We start from the raw sequence: 19221 nt of genomic DNA, 5'->3' as shown, positions 1-19221 counted from the left end.
TGATTCTATAAAACACCTATCCCCATACAAATTTACCTAGGTCCCTGCTTTGGGTCCCTCCCTACACCTTCTGAGATTAGGTGGGTGGCAACCCAAGGACAGCCTTCTCAAACATGGCTCCAAAGCTATAGAACTCTCTTCCCAGGGATATTTATCTGTTCTTTGTTACTCTCTTCCACAAGTGGATGAAGACTTTTTTTGTTTCATATGGTTTTCTTGCCCTAGGCTTAATTACTGTTTTGTGTGTGTTTTATTATAGTCTTAATGATTTGTTAAATTTTTTTGTTTTAAATGTTTAGCTGCACTGGTTGCCCCAATGGCCTAGAAGGGCAGCATATGATTTTTAAATAAATAAATACATTTCTCTTGTTCACATGTTTACTGATACTCTTAGACATTTTTTTATAATTAAACTATATTATAAGCCTATAGCCAAACTGATTGTTTGGCTCAAATGAATACATGTAATTCAATCGTCATTTTCCCTGTTAGTCCCTTTCTCCTCTACCTTCTTCTCAAGTTCCTTCTTTTTTCTTCATTGCCTAGTCTGAAACTTTCTGCAGGCTCTGTATCTCTATGCTTCCTGTCCTTAGCTTCTTTATTTCCCTTGACGTCTTCCTTCAACCTGCTCCCAACCTACTATCTTTAAGGCCTATGTAAAGTCAAACTCTCTTCTCTCATATACAAACATTGTCAGCTTATCACAGCATCTTTCATTGCCTCATGTGATACACATGTCTACAATATAAATGGTTTCCTTTAAAAAATTCATGCTATCTAACATGGTTACAAAAACATTTAACCCATTCTGTTCTTGAAATGCATAATGTAGTATTACTGACAATGCTCAATGAAATAGAACTCTGATTCTAAACCATGCCCTTATTCACAGTGCAGGGAACCATGGAGGTCAAGAGTGCACAGACGTTGGGAGAGATCTATCATCTCCAAGAAATGATTCTTTTTTTTAAGAAGAAAACTGGGAAGCAGCAGCTGAGAAATGCTCAGTTATGGCTCTTATAGTCAATGGCTAGAGAAGTCCTGTCCTTTTTCTCTTGGCCTCTCCCTCCCCACCGTATGCAGTCCCTCAGTCTGAATGTAGCAGTACCTTCCATCCTTCACATCTGCTAATTATATTAGCCTCACTGAGATACTAGCCAATCTGAATCATGATGACCCAGAGAGTGCAAATCATGCTGATTACACAACAGCAACCACAAGAGTATCTGGACCATTTTTTACCTCCTAAGGAATTGCAAAAGAAGAATTTGAGGAGTTGTCAAATTTAAGGTAAAGTTTGGAGTTCTTTTATGCAATCAAGTGCTATGGGAAGGGAAACATTTCTGCTAAAAGGACATCTTGAATGTTTATTTACTGCAATCCAAAGATGCTTATGTGCTGTAATGGGATGTATACTTAGCTGGGAATGAAGATTGTGACACACACTTCCAGCCAAACAGATGGCTGGCACTGAGGGCATGAGTGGGTGGGTAGAGAAAGCTTGGTTGATTTGATTAACTTAGCTTGTATTCTGCCCTCCCAATGAATGGGCTCAGGGCAGATAACAATAATATTTTAAACCAACAATCATAAAAATCAGAAAATTTAGTGAATGTGTATCAAAAATTGGCCAAAGCTTGTCCTACATCTTTGTTTGCAAGAACCTCTATTGTTTGTTGCCATGAAGCAGTGATTGACATCCTTAGGGTCCAGAAGTTGCACACAGCTGAATATGATGCAATGGAATAGTTTACAGAGCAGAACTCTGCAGAAAGCAAGGCAAGCAGTAAACACACAGAGACACAACTGATCTTAAAGGAATTTAACAATATGTTTACCATTTCCTCTGAGAGTGCTTTGATGTACTTTTTCCCCATCTTTTTCTTCATGGTCATGGAAATTGCCCGCATTTTCTTTCCAAGGCTTCCTCCATTATTCATGATTTTATTTTGTCCTGGTTCTCCACCATCACTTACAGCCTCTACTTCACAAATCTATGGTTTTAAAGAAAGAGCAAACTTGAAAAGAAGTCATCTAATAAAAAGCCCAGATAGAAGTTATTCAGAGGCAGTTTCATTCTTACATTTATAGGATTGAATAACATGGCCACAGAGTGCTTGGCCAAGTGTTCTTTTCTCATTCTGATTGCAGTTTGTTTATAGCAGGTAAATTATGAAAGCTCCATTGCAGCCCTAGTTTGCGTTTGGGCATGCCACTGCAGTCTTCCAAAATTATGTAGGGGTGTGCAGTTCGGGTTAATGAAACCCGAAAAAATCCCTAATCACCCTGATTCGGGGCGATTCGGGGCAGCATTTTGCTTGCTTTTCAATGGGAAAAAGCCTCCCCAGGCTTCTCTGAAGCCTGGGGGAGGCATTTTCCCACCAAATCAAGTCAAAATTGGTGGGGACCTTCCGCTAACTCCCCTCTAACAACCCCCCAAGTTTCAGACCGATTGGACTTTGGGGGGCCATGTTATGGCCCCCCAAACCAGGTCCCCCTATCCTCGCCTATAAAAGGGCATAGCTTTAGGTTGCTGCTGCTAATCTCCTATTTTGTGCTTGCTGCTGATGATCTCCATTATTTCCTATGGGGGAAAAATGAAGAGGCAGGCTTCCTTTGCCAGGGGTGGCATTTTGCATGCACCCCAACCCTCAGGGGCCCTTCTCCCACCTTTCCTCCCATCCCCCACCAAGGCTCAGCCTGCTCCCACTGGGCGGGGGGCATTTCATGGCCTCCCCAAGTAGGTGCTCTTTTCTCTACTACTTACAGCTGGGTGAGGCTTGTCTTGCCAGGGGTGGCATTTTGCATGCAAAATGCCCCCCAACCCTCGGGGGCCCTTCTCCCACCTTTCCTCCCACCCCCACCAAGGCTCAGCCAGCTCCCACTTGGGGGGGCATTTCATGGCCTCCCCAAGTAGGTGCTCTCAGCCCCCAAAGTCCACCCCCTACAGCCCCACACAAACCCAATTCCCTCCCAGCTGCCACACACAGACTCAAATCCCCACATTAGCCCCTCACAGACCTAAATCCACCCCCAGCAGCCCTACACCCATAACCCCAGGAACAGGCTGGCCAGCCCTCCCCCTTTGTTCCCTATGCTGGGAACTTCTAAACTCTCTTTCCCAGGGCAATTCTGCACAGCCCAGGGGTGCCACAATGGTGGGCAAACTTCTGAGTGCCAACTTGTCCCTGGGAAAGAGCACCTGACCTGACACACAGACAACCACCCCCTGACACCCCCACCACCTACAGAGATGGCTGGCCAGCCTCCCCATTGTTCTCTATGATGGGAACCAACTGCACTACAAAGAATAAAACACGAACAACACAAAATACAGTTTTTAAAAAATTATTTTCTCCCTTTCAAAGTACAAGTAGGCAAAGCATTATGACACATTACACCAGCAGTCCCCCACACAGAAAAATAACACAACTCTCACAACATCAGAGAATCACAAAAACATAATTACTGTCAAAAACACTTTATTTCTTTAACTGCTTTAGGTTACACAGTAGGAGGGCACAACAGGGCATGATAGCAGTGTACTACACAAAATAATACAACCCACTTCACCCTTTTTTGACAGCAATTGTGTTTTTGTGATTCTCTGATGTTAAGTGAGTTGTGTCATTTTTGTGAGGTGGAATGCTGGAATGCCCTTTGGTGTGCCCCCCCCCCCCGCTGTGTAACCTAAAGCTGTTCAAGAAATAAAGTGTTTTTGACAGGAATTGCGTTTTTCTGATTCTCTGATGTTAAGTGAGTTGTGTTAATTTTTCTGTGTGGGGGACTGCTGGTGTAATGTGTCATAATGCTTTGCCTACTTGTACTTTGAAAGGGAGAAAGTGATTTTTTAAAAACTTTATTTTGTGTTGTTCGTGTTTTATTCTTTGTTGTGCAGTTGGTTCCCATCATAGGGAACAATGGGGCTGGCTGCCCAGCCATCTCTGTAGGTGGTGGGGGAATTTGAGGGAGGGTGCCTGTGGTTCAGGTGCTCTTTCCCAGGGACAAGTTGGCACTCAGAAGTGTGCCCACCATTGTGGCACCCCTGGGCTGTGCAGAATTGCCCTGGGAAAGAGAGTTTAGAAGTTCCCAGCATAGGGAACAAAGGGAGAGGGCTGGCAAGCCTGTTCCTGGGGTTATGGGTGTGGGGATATTGGGGGTGGATTTGGGTCTGTGAGGGGCTAATGTGGGAATTTGGGTCTGTGTGGCAGCTGGGGGGGTATTGGGTATGTGTGGGGCTGTAGGGGGTGGACTTTGGGGGCTGAGAGCACCTACTTGGGGAGGCCATGAAATGCCCCCCCAACAAGTGGGAGCTGGCTGCGCCTTGGTGGGAGGTGGGAGGAAAGGTGGGAGAAGGGCCCCCGAGGGTTGGGGGGCATTTTGCATGCAAAATGCCACCCCTGGCAAGACAAGCCTCCCCCAGCTGTAAGTAGTAGAGAAAAGAGCACCTACTTGGGGAGGCCATGAAATGCCCCCCCCAAGTGGGAGCAGGCTGAGCCTTGGTGGGGGGTGGGAGGAAAGGTGGGAGAAGGGCCCCTGAGGGTTGGGGTGCATGCAAAATGCCACCCCTGGCAAAGGAAGCCTGCCTCTTCATTTTTCCCCCATAGGAAATAATGGAGATCATCAGCAGCAAGCACAAAATAGGAGATTAGCAGCAGCAACCTAAAGCTATGCCCTTTTATAGGCGAGGATAGGGGGACCTGGTTTGGGGGGCCATAACATGGCCCCCCAAAGTCCAATCGGTCTGAAACTTGGGGGGTTGTTAGAGGGGAGTTAGCGGAAGGCCCCCACCAATTTTGGCTTGATTCAGTGGGGAAATGCCTCCCCCAGGCTTCAGAGAAGCCTGGGGAGGCTTTTTCCCATTGAAAAGCTTTCCCGAACCCCCGAATCCAGCTGAATCGATACCCGAATTGCTATACCCGAATCGGCTTGCCGATTCGGGTACAGCTGTTCCCGAATCGGCTTCTCGATTTGGGTATACCCAAATCAGGAAAGCCGAACCACTGTGCCTTTGCAAACCCCTAATTATGAGTATCATGGATCACAAAAAAGTTACAACTAGCTCTATTATATCACCATGTTGTTCATAAAATGTCAGTCAATATAGCACTTTCTATGCTAGGAGAGCTGGAAGAAACATTACACTTGCTCAGAAAGAACAATAAGATCTTTGAGTGTTGGGAAAATCTATTCCCCTTCCCCAATCACTTGCTAGGAGAAAAATGCATTTTCTGATTTCAGAAAGCGTGATTCCTGTTACCAGAGCTTTTTTTCAGCTGGAACGCGGCGGAACGGAGTTCCGGAATCTCTTGAAAATGGTCACATGGCTGGTGGCCCTGGCCCCTGATCTCCAGACAGAGGGGAGTTTAGATTGCCCTCTGCGCTGCAATCTAAACTCCCTTCTGTTTGGAGATCAGGGGTGGGGCCACCAGCCATGTGACCATTTTCTCCAAGGGCAACCCACTGAGTTCTACCACCTCTTTTCCCAGAAAAAGCCCTGCCTGTTACTACAATGTTTGATTAGAAAATATGAGAACCGTGTTCCTTATCTGAGCCAAGCTTCATCATATGTTTTGCACAGTGTTTTTTGTGTTGTTTTTACAAAAGTCATAAGAGAACATACTGTAAAAGAAGTAGATTTTGCAATACACAAACCTCAGCTGAATCATCTGGTTTTGATGATGAGGGATGTCTGCTATGGTCAAAGTTCCCAAAGCTGCTTGCTCTCTGTAAAAAAAAGAAAATATGTTTAAACACCCTATGTCATAATTCATTTTATTTTAAAAAGACATTTGATCCCAAGATATAAGAACTGTACTAAATGTCCTTTGCACATGGTATGGGAATTGTTAGGAACATTTATTAATATTTGTCATATATTCCTGGACTATGATGATAAAAGTCCTGGATGAAGCAATCAGAGCTTTGCAGATTTGGAAATTAACAGTCATTATCTTGCCAAACTACCATCCCAACAGAAGGATTCACTATCAATACCACACAGATTCAGTCCATACTGTAAGAAGCCACAAGTAGAACTGGTAGGTTTAAAGGACTCAGGCAAGAGAGATCAGTCATTTTTTTTTAACTTTCTATTAAATAAGTATATTTGCTTGGTATCCCTAATGTGCTTGGAAAGTGTTTTTAACTAAGTTTGGAGCATAATACAATTTTTCAGAAAAATCTGACTTTTTAAAAAAATGTGGAGTTAAAATCCATCAAATTAATAAAAGCAGTGCCTGTAGTTCCAAGAAATGAATGCCCTCAGTGGCCATTACTGAACAACCAGTAGTATTGCCAGCATTCAAGCCTTGGTTTCTGTCAGTAAATAGATGGGATAGGGCCCTTTCCAAGGCTGATTTGGCCTTTCAGGAAGGACTGGGCCAGGCCAGGCAACAACCCCTGGGTGATCTGATATCACATGAACTACATGACTCACCCAGTCCTTGCTGCTTGCCACTGTTAGCAGCAGCCACCCCACGAAAGCCAATGTTGTCTAGTGGTTAAAGTTTCAGACCACGGCGAACCACATATTCTTAGCCTAACCGAGCTCACAGAATTATTATGAGAATGATGTAAGCTGCTTTGAGCCCCTATTGGGGAGAAAGGCAGGATATAGATGAACCAAACAAATAATAAATATAGCTGTTGATGGGGGCAGATAAAAGTAGAATGGTGGATGGGAAGGAGAGAAGAAAGCAGGGGGAGGTGAGGATATGGGGATTACCAGGAGGAGGAAAAGAGGAAATATAGTGGTGGGGATACAGGGGATAGACAGGTACTTCCTGCAAGTCCTTGTGAGTTTCCCATGGTGCAACTGGGCCTGTCCTGGTGCCCAGCACCACACAACTGGGCATGACCCAGCCTGGTGGCTGGAACCATGCAGAGTTTTCCCAGGAAGAGGCTGCCAGGGCTTGGATGAAGGAAAAGCTTAAGACAAGTGGACAGATAAAGGTAGGTTGACTGGTTGATAAGAAGGTCAGAAAGAAGCAGGAACAGGGGAGAGACTACAGGGGCTTTCAGAAAAAGGAAAAAGGAAATAATTGGGGAGTGCAAAGCCTTTACGGGTCCCCTTTTTGTATTATTTAATACTGAACCTGACTTATAGAAAGTAGATTGGAGTAGACATGGGCACGGACCAGGGAAAAAAAACCAGTCTGTTGGTCCATTGCATTTCATGGATCACGACGTTTTCACGGACCTGCCCCTATTCATGGACCAGTTCATTGGTCCATGGTCCATCACTTCCAGGGGCCCTAGGAATGCCCCCTTTACACTCAAAGATGCCAAACTCACAGTGAGTCTTCAGCAGGCTCTCCTCCAGCCATCCTCCAAATTTGATCAAGATTGCATTTCAGAGGTCCGGGTTACAGACCTCCAAAGTGGCTGCCCCCAGGAAACTTCCAGTAGATAGACTAGGAGCCACAAATGCTAATTGACTTGCATTGGCTTACAGCAATTGGCAGAGCCCTAGGCTAGCCCAACACCCCACAATCAAATAAGAATTGAAAGGGAAAAAACATGAGACAGGAGAGTGAACCCACAAGGAGCCCAATAAGCTTGGTCCCAGAGCCTGACTGCAGCCCTGAGATTGGGTTGGGGCAGAGCCCTAGCCCACCATCCCACAATCAAATAAGAATTGAAAGGGAAAAAAATAAAACAGAAGAGTGAGCCCTCAAGGAGCCCAATAAGCTTGCACCCAGAACATTACTGCAGCTCTGAGACTGGGTTGGGGAAGAGCCCTAGGCTAGCCCACCACTCCACAAGCACATAAGAATTAAAATAAAAAATAAACAGAAGAGTGAGCCTTCAGATGAGAAAACCCAATAAGCTTGCTCCCACCCAGAGCCTTGCTGCAGCACAAGCCCCAAGCCTCCCTCTGGCGCAATCCAAAAAAAAAAAAAAACTCCCGCAACAAGCAGTTCCTCCTTCAGTAACCATCTGGAAAGTGAAACCGCGGCTCAGTGCTAGGTATTATATATACTGCTTACTTCATAGAGAATAATGGGAGCTCTCTGGTTGGCAGCCAGAGCTGCCTATCAAGGTTTTTAGGGCTAAGATTGGTGTGTTTCAAAGGTAGCAGAAAGTCTGCATGCGACTCCCCTACATTGCCTAGGGAATTGATTGCTCAGCACCAGGATGTCTGATTTCATGGACCAATGGACCAACAGACCAGTCCAAAAGTGGCATCCCATGACCCATCTGTTCAAGAACTGGGCCAATCTGTGTCAAATTTTGGTCTGTTTTTTGGTCCGTGGCCACCTCTAGTTTGGAAGAAAAAGACATAATAGAGCCAGATACAGACAAGAGTAATTTTCCTACAAACCTAGGGAAACATCTAAGTTTGCAGAAAAAATATAAACATTTTTTAACAATTGTAGTGTGTGTGTTACAAGAACCTCAAAATTGGAGAAGTGTTCTTTGCACTTGTCATCGTGGGCTGGAGCAAAGTGGCCACAGGTGGTGAAGCAAGTGCACAGAAGCTAATAGGCAAGGAGAGAGGACAGCCATGTGGGGACAGACTACAGGAGCCAGCCAAGGCAGAAAAGAAGCCATGCAGTCAATAAGGTGACAGTAGCTGGAAGGAGGAAGTGGCAGTACTGGTTGTGTCTGGGAGGAGATGCTGCTGCTACTTCTTTCTCCTTTCCCCAACTTCTATCCCCAAACAGGAGAAAAGAATGGCAAGTAGCAGTGAGTAGCTGAGGAAAAGAAAATGTGCTGCTGCTGCTTTCTCCTTTCTTGCTTTTCCGCTGGTTGCCCCATCCCCCTCCAGAGAGAGAATGTGGGAAAATGTCAAGAAGTAGAAACAGGCTTGTTGTGTCTTGTAAATCACAAATTTACTATTTATATTAGGTCCCATATCTTTTACACTTATCTGAAAATAAATAAAATTAATAAAAATAAATAAAATAAAAATAAAAATGGTCGTTACAAAGGTAATAGACAATTTAGAAAATAAAAATAAGCAGACTCATCCAGATGACTGCAGCCTTCTTGAATATTTTGTTTTTATACCTCTCATTAATCCTAAGGTTCAGGAAAAGTAGCAACAATTTCCCATATGGATCTGTGAACTCATGTAATCCAACTAGTGAGTACATTTGTTTGTTTGTTTGTTTGTTTGTTTATTTATTTATTTATAGTCTCATTGATCTCAATAGGACTGACCTCTGAGTTACTATATTTTATGATTACATTGCTGTCCAATATCCCAAAAATCTCTTAGGCTTGATACATCTAAATTCTATTTGTAATGGGAAATGATGTTTGGAGAAAGACAGTACCATTCACATTTATAGCTGGTGGCATAGTATCTTCTTGGTGGTAATGATATCCCATGCTCCTACAGCAATATATCCCCATGCTATAGGAACTGTGTGGGCTGGGCCAATTAATCGGACAGGAATGGCCTGCCTCCACTTGCAGCCCTCCTGTATTTGCTTACCCTCCTGGTTTGCTAAGAATTGCAAACGAGGCCTAAGATCCAGGTTGCCAGCTCCATCTTGGGAGATTCCTGGAGATTTAGGGGTGAAACCTGGTACGAAGGACGTAGATTTCAGTGGGGAGGGACCTCAGAGGGGATATGATTTCATAGAGTTTGCCCTCTGAAGCAGCCATTCCTTCAGGGGAACTGATCTCTGCAGTCTCGTGATTGTCAGTTGTAATTTCAGGAGAACTCCAGGCCCCACCTGAAAGTTGGTGAACCTACCTGAAACAGCAGTCCAAACTCCACTTATGTGGAAATACGCTGTCCTGATATTAATGGGATTTTCTTTCAAATAGATATTTTAGGATTTAGGATATTTATACCCTTTTAAAAATTATTGGTCCCCTGAATTGAATATATACAAGCTGAGTATTTTTATTGGCTAGCTGTTAACCTTTCTTCTTTATATAAAAGAGCTAATGAGTACTGATTAAAGAGCCCTTTAGCCGCTACAGTTAACATTTTATGTAAAGATTTTCTATATTAACCCAATGAACAATATCCTGACAAGTGACAAGGGGCAGCTCAATAGTGTGATATAACACACGGCCCTGAGGATTATGGGTCTATCAAGCAAGATTAACACCTTTTGCTGACTTTTCATTCTTGCTGAATGTGCCCCACAGCATTCTGGATAGATGAAAGCGAAGGAAGGACAGCAGAAGGCTGGAATTCATAACAATGCCTGTTAATTTGCAAGCAAGCTTACGGCAGATACAAACTTAACATCCAGCACCTTTCTGTAACATTTCATAATTTCAGCAGCCATATCAGGACTCCCTGTATATTGCTGATGTGCCAGTGGGCCACTGAGGAGCAGAGGGGAAATAATGCTTATCACTGCTCTTCTCATAAACAGCTGGAGCTCAGGGAAATCAGTTATTTCTTCAGAGTCTCAGAACACTCTTATATCCTCTCTGAACAGAAGCCTTGGGCTCTTTTGTTGTGTACTTCAGCGTCGCTCTATACTTATTAAACATTAATAAGGGCTGCAAGACGGTTTCCACCATTCAAGATAATGGGCTTTGTTTCACAAGACAGCATTAAGCAGGGCTACTTCAGCAATCCTCAGCCTTAACTTTTTTTCCATTAAGTAATCAATACAGCTCCTACTTCTTAAATGCATTCAACCCCATGACAACAGTATGGGAGGGGGAACCACTGAAGAACTGAGGACCATGACAAGAAACATGAATTTTGCTTCTGCTAGTGTGTGTCGGGCACCACATTAAGCTTCAGCAAATACCTGCTTGGTGCAGCCATTGGCGTAATGTGCAAACCTTATTTCCAGCTTCAGGAAAGCTTTTAAAGCAGATACAAGTCTATTGGAAGAGAATGGGCCATTGATTTTGACATGGGTATTCAGTATCCCATAAAATTAAGTGATTCTTTTTGGCAGAATGGCTGCATTAAGCAAATTAACCTCCTTGAACATAAAATGTGTTGCCAGAGGGAAGGGGCTGCTTGCCCCCATTAAGGAGGAAGAAGGAGAAAGAATGCAGGGGGCCAAATGCTCCCTCTGAGGTTTGACATTTTTTTCCTGACTGGATGATTCATTGGGGCAAGAGTCACACAGAAACAGACTTTTTGGTCAGTTTGTTTGGGCTCATGGCTTTGGAACTAGTGGATAAAAGCAGCCATTTGAATACAGAATATGCGACTGAATTTTCCAGTTCTACTTTTTTCTTCTACTACAGCTTAATTTATGTGGGCCAAATTATATCTTTTTCTGTGGCTGCATTTACTTGATAGATGCAGCATAGCATCAACTCCACATTTTGATAAGGGAAGAATTCACACAATAATTTTTTTAGAATATGCTCTCCTATATCTGTTTTTATTTGATCTCATATTCTCTGATATCCACCCTGATCTAAAGCAGTTCCAATACTTTCTCATTCCCTGCCAAGCTATGCCCTGTAGCCATTCTTATTCTACCTGTTCTGCTATTACTCTGCACATTTATCACCAATAACTCCTTGGAGTCCACTAAGCCAACCTTCCTTAGTGTAAGTGTGAAATTGATGGCAAAAACAGCTCCAGGAAGTGTTGTGGCAAGGATGGAGGCTTTGGTATTGGCTTGGGAATTTTCCATCTGCTCTGAATCTTCCACATGATTCCAACATTCAAGCACTATCAGGAAAGTGTGGAAACGGGAAGCATGGTGTATTCATAACATATGAAATGACCTTTCACTGGAAATGCCAGTGATTGAACTTGGCAAAGCACTGCCATTAAGTTGTGCATTCATATGTAGCACTTAAAAGTGTTTTTCAGTCCTTCCTCCAGCTGCAGGCATGGTACGCATAAAAAACAAATGAGCTTGTATGTAGTTTCTGAAACAATTGGTATCTAAACCAGAAAACTGATTTACATTATAATAGCATTTGGACCTTCTTGCACTTTACAATACATGTGTGGTCTTGGCTTAGGAAGTTAGGATCAATCACTATTTCTTCATTGGTTGGAAGATTTTCTAAACTCATGGATGCGTTTGTTGCTTTTATTTGTATCAACCCCCCCAAACTTCCCTACCACCTTCACTTTCACCAAATCCTTTGGGAAATCAGGACATGTAACTAAAGCTGTAACTACCTATTAGATGATGACATTATTATATTTACATTTTCAATCCCTGTCTTAACTAATCACCAAATCTCCATTACTCTCTCTCTCTCTCTCTCTCTCTCTCTGTAGCACTCTAGAGAAACTGATGCTTTTAAAGAGCTATCCAAAATTCCAGTATCACATTCATGAGAAGTAATAATTAGTACCTAATATTGGTTTAAAAAACTCAGCAACATGATAATGTTCACAACAAGGCCCAAGAAAACTGTAAACAATATCTTGTGTTTAGTTAGATTAACATTTGGTAAGGGAAAGAATCCCAATATGCCCTATTCGATTTTTCTACTAGCTCAGTTGAAATTAATCGGGGTGTGTATGTGTATGACATCAGTGTTTATTAGGTTGCACCTGTGGTAAATATTCATTTCTGGGCCACTGAAAACAAAGGATAAATCAGTAGGGGGGGCTTATGCTGAACAGAGGAGATTCATCCACCTGGTTTCACATCATTGGCCTTTATTTGTCCCCAGAGAAAAATATTTTCTTTATATAGCCATCAACTGTTCCATCACCATAAGTGCTCCTTTGGAACTAGGTTACAGTCTTAAGATAACTGTTGCAATGCTTTAGTAAGCTATTCACATCTCAAATAATGAGCACTTTTTTCCTTTTTGTCCTTTCTTGTTTACACCTTACAAAATATTTTCTGCTTCATTATGTTGGAACTTCTTGTCATATTATAAATTGTTCTCCCAGAGAACAATAGAATATATGCTTTACTGGAGACAGGGAATATGTCTACTTAGGGAATACTTTCAAAAGTAGAATGAATACTTCTAAGAGTTCCTTCCCTTTGGATATAAAGGTATGTACAGACTATGCAGGTGTCAGGAAACTGTGGTACTCCTCTACACCACTGCCTAGTGCTTTACCACGTGGCTGAGAAATATTAATCCTTTAAAGGGGGCGATTATATGTGGCCTTTATGGATCTTATGGTACCACTGTATGTAATGTTTACATTATAGGTTAGAGGTCAAGGATAGCTATATTACCTTAAAATATTTTCATTAAAAAGTATGTGTGGAGAGGTGGAGGAAAAAAGGAAATCTTGTAACTATTTTTTTTAGCACAGATGTAAGTCTAATGGTTCGATCCTATGGTAATGTGAACAGAAGAAGCTTGTTCAATGGGATTTTTTTTGGTTTTCTTTTGTAGCTACACAAGCCCTTTCAAAACTCAAAAGCCTCTGCTGAGAGTCAGGGGACTGTCAATGAAAAAAAGAATCATGATGTAAGATATCAGAGTCGTAAAATCTGAATGAAAAAGATCCATCTGTGTAGGCTGTCTGTTGGACAGAAGCTCCATCTACCCAATCCCCAAAGCATTTTTTTAACTTCTTAATTTTATTAATAAATAGGTATTGTCATCATGACATAAACCAGGCTTACACTACAGGAGAATTTGCAGTTGCAACTCTTTGGGCAGTATATCCTCATCTGTTATTTCATGAAGGATTTTACTGCAGAAATCAACTTCAAGGTTTGGCTTCCAAATTAACTTCCACGTTTCACATTTTTCTCTCTAGTCTAGTGTAGCAGAAAAGTCCATATATGACCTGGGCACAGAGCCCCTGTACAGCATTAACAGCTGACTTCACTGTGTTGCATCGTAACAGTATTCTGGCTCAGTGTTCCTAGGCTAACAGCCACCACTATTTTAGGGCACCTCTGGTGTGGAAAAACAGCACTTGACACATATTTTTAGTTTGTAGTTTGTAGCTGTAGTTCCCTGGGGGAACTCAGAATGGGATATGTAGTTCTGCATTCCTCCATTTTATCTTTTTCAGCGGCCTTTGAGGTACGTCAGGTTGAAAAATACTGAATAGTCCGAGGTCATCTATTGCATTTCATGTCTTAGCAGAGATTTGAACCCAATTATTCCAACATTACACAGTTCACAATAGTAAAGAGTCCAGTAGCACCTTTAAGACTAACCAACTTTACTGTAGCATAAGCTTTCAAGAACCACAGTTCTCTTCATCAGATGCAACATCTGACAAAGAGAACTGTGGTTCTTGAAAGCTTATGCTACAGTAAAGTAGGTTAGTCTTAAAGGTGCTACTGGACTCTTTACTATTTTGCAACTACAGACTAACATGGCTAACTTCTCTGGATCTATGACCACAGTTCATAATGTGTACATTTGTATTTCTGAGACTCATAGGATGATCCTCGTAATGTTTATCTTCAATTCAAAGGCAAATATTTCTGCCCTGAGTTCTTGCATATCTGAGCCGGAAAAGAATTCATGTCATCGTTCTCACCTCCCAACCCTAGCTCCCAGTCAGCTGACCAAGTTGCCCAATCAAATTACTAGGAAGGGCACCGTCTTCCCCTCTCTTTAATTATCTCTTCTTCTCTTCTGCTTGCCACTCTAACATTGCTTTGGCGGCATCCAAGATTACAAGAAGCTCCCTGGGAACCTAATAGACTTTGAGACTGCAATTCCCAGGAGCACCCAGTGGTTTGGTAATGGCCAATGCAAGATATGAGAATCCAGGGTGTAGTCAGAGATGGGGGGAGATTCCCTCCAGATGCTTGTCCTCTGGCTGACTGTCCAACTGCAGTTGCTGATGCCATCAACTGTGACAGGAGCACTAATGGCCACCAACACAACCTGATAACTGGGGAGTGATTGGATAGATTTATTTGTTATATCACTTTTCCAGCAAAATATCTGAGTTTATGGAGAACAATTCTGAATCATGCATTGGGAGTGGGGCAAGGGGCTTGCCCAAGTCTCCAATACAGATCTTGGCCATCTTAGAGATCTTAGAAACAATGTCCTTTGCAGTCCTACACACTTAATACACTGGAGTAACTGGTTCTGATGAGATTGCAATTACACGCAGCATAACAGAACCGAGTTACTTTCACAGACTGCAACTGTGGTTTTGTCTGCAGAAACCACTCCCTACAACTTCGCAACAACATACATCCATGGGACTGAAGCATACCTATGTGTGTATGATGTCAGGGTAGAGAATGTGATAATCCAGAATGTGAGATCTAAATAAATATTTCTCATTCATAAAGATCACTAAGTAGCCTTGTATAAATCATTATCTATCAGGCTAATCCACACTATGTGGTGGTTGCAAGGGTAAATGAAGTAAAAATTATGAAGCACTGTGCACTCTAAAACATATTATGACATATTATTATGAAATTCTGAATTGGTATCCTACTATATAAAAGGCTAAGCATATTCAAGACAACTTACTTCCTACCCTGGTGCACCTCCAGAGGGCACTGCTGGAGAGGGAAGCCCAGATGAGGCAGCCGGACCTCCAGAGAGCACACCAAGGCTGGAAGCCCAGACTGGGATCAGGAGTGGAGCAGGCTGCAATGCCCATCCCCCACCTCTCCCAGCTGTGATCAGGAGTGGAGCAGGTGGCAATGCCAGACCCCCATCTAAACTGGGATCGCCATCTTAGCTGGGATCAGGAGCGGAGCAGGTGGCAATGCCCATCCTCTCTTCACCCAGCTCAGATCAGGAGCAAAGCAGGTGGCAATGCCTGCTCCCCCCTTCAACCAGCTGTGACCAGCAGAGGAGCAGGTGGCAATGCCCGCACCCTGCCTTCACCCAGGTGGGATCAGGAGCAGAGCAAGTAGCAATGCCCGTCCCCGCCTTCACTCAGCTGGGATCAAGCGTGGAGCAGGTGGCAATGCTGACCCCCTCCATCTTCACCCAGCTGGTATCAGGAGTGGAGCAGGTGAAAATATCCACCCACCCTTTACCAGCTAGGATCAACAGTGGAGCAGGTGGCAATGCCCACTGCCCACCTTTACCTGGCCGAGATCAGGAGTGGAGCAGATGGAAATGTCTGCCCCCTTCACCCAGCTGGGATCAAGAGTAGAGCAGGAGGCAATGCCCGCCCCCCATTCAACCTGCCAGAATCAGGTGCAGAGCAGGCAGCAATGCCCGTCCACTTCACCTGGACAGAATCAGGTGCAGAGCAGGAGGCAATCTCTGCCCTTTCTTCACCCAGCTGGGATCAGGAGTGGAGCAGGTGGCAATGCTCTCCCTCCCTTCACTCAGCCGGGATTAGGTGCAGAGGAAGTGGCCATGCTGCCCCCCACCCCACCTTCATCCATCTGGGATCAGTGATGGAGAAGGAGGGAATGTCCGCCTGCCTGCCCTCCCTTTTCTAGAGCCCACTGCATTTTTCCCCATAATGGGCTTTTTTGCTAGTTATATAGTATACACAACCAGTGTTCTTTACACTGATGATTATTGTTACTTGTTCTTTTAGGTTTTATTTTGATTTTTAATGTACACACTCACATATACCAGATCACATATATATAGGACAATAACCTTTCTTAAAAGATAACAATATATACCTAGCACAATGGATGATCCTAAAGCATTATGATCCCAAAGAACATTAATATGGAATTAAGCCCCATTGAACCCAAGGTGACTCTTAAAATTTTTTCGAGTACTTGAAGACAAAGGAGATTTTCAGGATATAAACATTTGAGCCTCAAAGTTCCCTTCATCAGATAACCTTTATCCTTCTCTGCCTGAAACTATCTCAATGCAATTCTAAGCAAATTTACAGCCTTCTAAGCCCACTGAAGTCAATGGGCTTAGAGGGTATAACTCTGCTTTGGATTGCACTGTAATTCTCAAGTAACTGCATTGGATTACAGCTGTCGTAACTTACTCATGCGTTGGATGGAAAAGAAGTGTTTTACAAATCCGTGAATGGATACTGGACCACATAATTGAGATTTGGGAAGTTGTCCCATAGTTCAAATAGCCTAAATGGAGAAACAGCACTATTTAGGGAAGGGCTATCTATTAACCTTCCTTTACATTACTCTACTGGAGCTATCAAGCTGAACAGTCTTTTGAGCTATGGTATGGTGTTACATGCAATACAAAGGATTCTAACCTTTTCTAGAAATGCTTCTAATAGCGATACTATTTATTTTTAGGGATATGCATTCTTTAATTAATGAATCAAAGAAAAAAATGGAAAATCCTGTTCATTATTGTCATTGTACCCTGGCTACCCTGATCTCATCAGATGTGGGAAGCTAAGCAGGGTTGGCTTTGGTCAGAAAATGGATGGGAGACCTCAAAAGAAGACGTATGTTGCAGAGGCAGGCAATGGCAAACCACCTCTGTTAGTCTCTTGCCTTGAAAACTCCAGTAGGGATTGCAATAAGTGAGCTAAGACTTGACAGTGCTTTCCAACACCATTAGTTCATATTAATATTAATTAATAATGCCTTGCTTCTAATCTAGTGAGGTTTTCTAGAGGCAGGGAGCTCTTAGTTTCCAGAGTAATGCTTCTTGATTATTGCTGGCTTGAGAAGACATTCTTAGTTCTATAGAAGCAACATCCCCACAACAGAATCTCTTGAGTTAGTTCTGTTCTCTTTGAGACTGAGAGTTTTCAGTTTCCAACTGCAGCCATGTTGGTCTGCAGTTGAACAGCAGGATTTGAGTCCAGTGGCACCTTAGAGACCAACAAGATTTTCTGTAAGCTTTTGAGAGCTGGAGCTACCTTCACTTGTGTCTGAAAAATGGAGCTCTGGTTTTCAAAAGTTTACACTCTGAAAATCTTGTTGGTCTCTAAGATGCCAATGGACTGTGAGTGTTTGCAAGTTCTTGCTGATGCATTGCAAACTACAGCAGCCATCTTCATGGGTTCTGTTTTGGGTGTGCCAATTTCAGTAGCAAAACAAAATAATAAAAAATTCCCTACTTATGTGTATGTACTTAATCACTCTCCTAACTGTTAAATTCATAATCATTCTGATTTACATTTTTCAAGAGCAAGATGTATTTAAGATGACTTTAGAATAGGGTTCTTTTGCAGTATGCTGAACTTTATATTTTAGGGAGATGTAGGGAGAGGCTTTCTTCCTAATTCCACTTTAAACTCTCTTTTGTGTAAAAATCTATCTTAAGTTTGTCTTCTGAAAGCTCCTGAAAAAAGCCAGTAATAATGGCTGCAACTTGTGCAATGAGCAGTTTGGGAGGCAAAAATGTATCCTGCCAGTTAAAACATCTGGTAAATAATGTTGATCATTCTCCAAATGAATGAAGATAAAAATTCTTTTCAGAGTGTGATAAAAATTTTTAGTTTCTTGATATGTTATCCCCATATTGTCAGTCCTTGGCAAGTTCTCCACAGCAATCACACAGGTGCTTTGGTTGAAGTAACTTTTATTAGAGATCTATCAGGTTCAAGGTGCTCAGACAGTAAAATTGGCAGAAGTGACGTGTTGAAGGAAAGCCTGGTTAGTTATAGGGTAATGTCCCACCCCAGGTTAGTAGCCCGTTGAAATTCTGTTGCGAGTGCCTGAGACAAAAAGTATCAGAGTTTAGACTACGATAGGCAACAATAGCAAATTGGGAATGAGATCATCCCTGTTCTCAGGGAAGATACAATTCAGACTAGCTGCATCTGGCCTCAAGGCCGTTGGCTACAGAAGTGAAAGTGTTTAACTTCAAAGGAGAGATAACACACTGAACTTCCAAATAACAGGCATTGAACTGTACTCTGAACTCTCCATAGTGTCAGAGGATCAAAAGGTTACACATAACATACTCATGGCATGTACTGCAGGCAGACATAGATGACACATATTATGAATCACAATGTCTGCCAAAAAAATCATGGGTGTGGAAATTAGAGTAAATCTGTTCTAACAGATAAAAGTATATTAAATAAATGCTGCAGTCTGTTGCGGATTCCCCTTTCTTCAAAGCCTACTTAGTTTCTGGAGATTAATAAACATTTCAACCTTCCCAACTATGTTTTACTGTAGCCATGCAACAATGCCCTTGACCACTGGTGATGACCAACAATATACAAATTCTTGGGAAGATTTCTTTTTTAAGTATGGAGAGGGGAGGGAGGACTTTTACTACTTTTAAATGAATGTTTGATGCATCATTTTGGTTTACCTGATTAATGTGCACAGCAAACTCAGCCACTGGAGTTGTAATGTTTCTGCAAGCTTCCCTAAAGCAAAGCTCAGCCATTAATTCAATGGCACATGTCAGCTCAGCAGAACAAGGTCACTCTTCTCCTTCAAGGGGAACCTTTTTAGAAATAATAAAACTGACAGAAAGTTCTTT

General features: G+C 42.6%; 1 protein-coding gene across 2 annotated transcripts in view; it reads right to left on the bottom strand.

Annotated features, from left to right (window-relative positions):
• The window catches only part of SAMSN1 (SAM domain, SH3 domain and nuclear localization signals 1), a 131746-nt gene that overhangs the window by 66420 nt on the left and 46105 nt on the right, over positions 1-19221 (bottom strand). For both annotated transcript variants that reach the window (XM_054974108.1, XM_054974109.1), the window contains 2 exons: positions 5656-5727; positions 1839-1994 (listed from right to left, as the gene is read on the bottom strand). In XM_054974108.1, the coding sequence (XP_054830083.1) occupies positions 1839-1994; positions 5656-5727 (228 nt within the window). The remainder of the gene's footprint in view (positions 1-1838; positions 1995-5655; positions 5728-19221) is intronic.

The sequence above is a fragment of the Eublepharis macularius genome, chromosome 3 (genome assembly GCF_028583425.1).
Source record: "Eublepharis macularius isolate TG4126 chromosome 3, MPM_Emac_v1.0, whole genome shotgun sequence".
In the NCBI taxonomy this organism is placed as follows: domain Eukaryota; kingdom Metazoa; phylum Chordata; class Lepidosauria; order Squamata; family Eublepharidae; genus Eublepharis; species Eublepharis macularius.
This window is presented reverse-complemented; position numbering and strand designations above follow the sequence as displayed.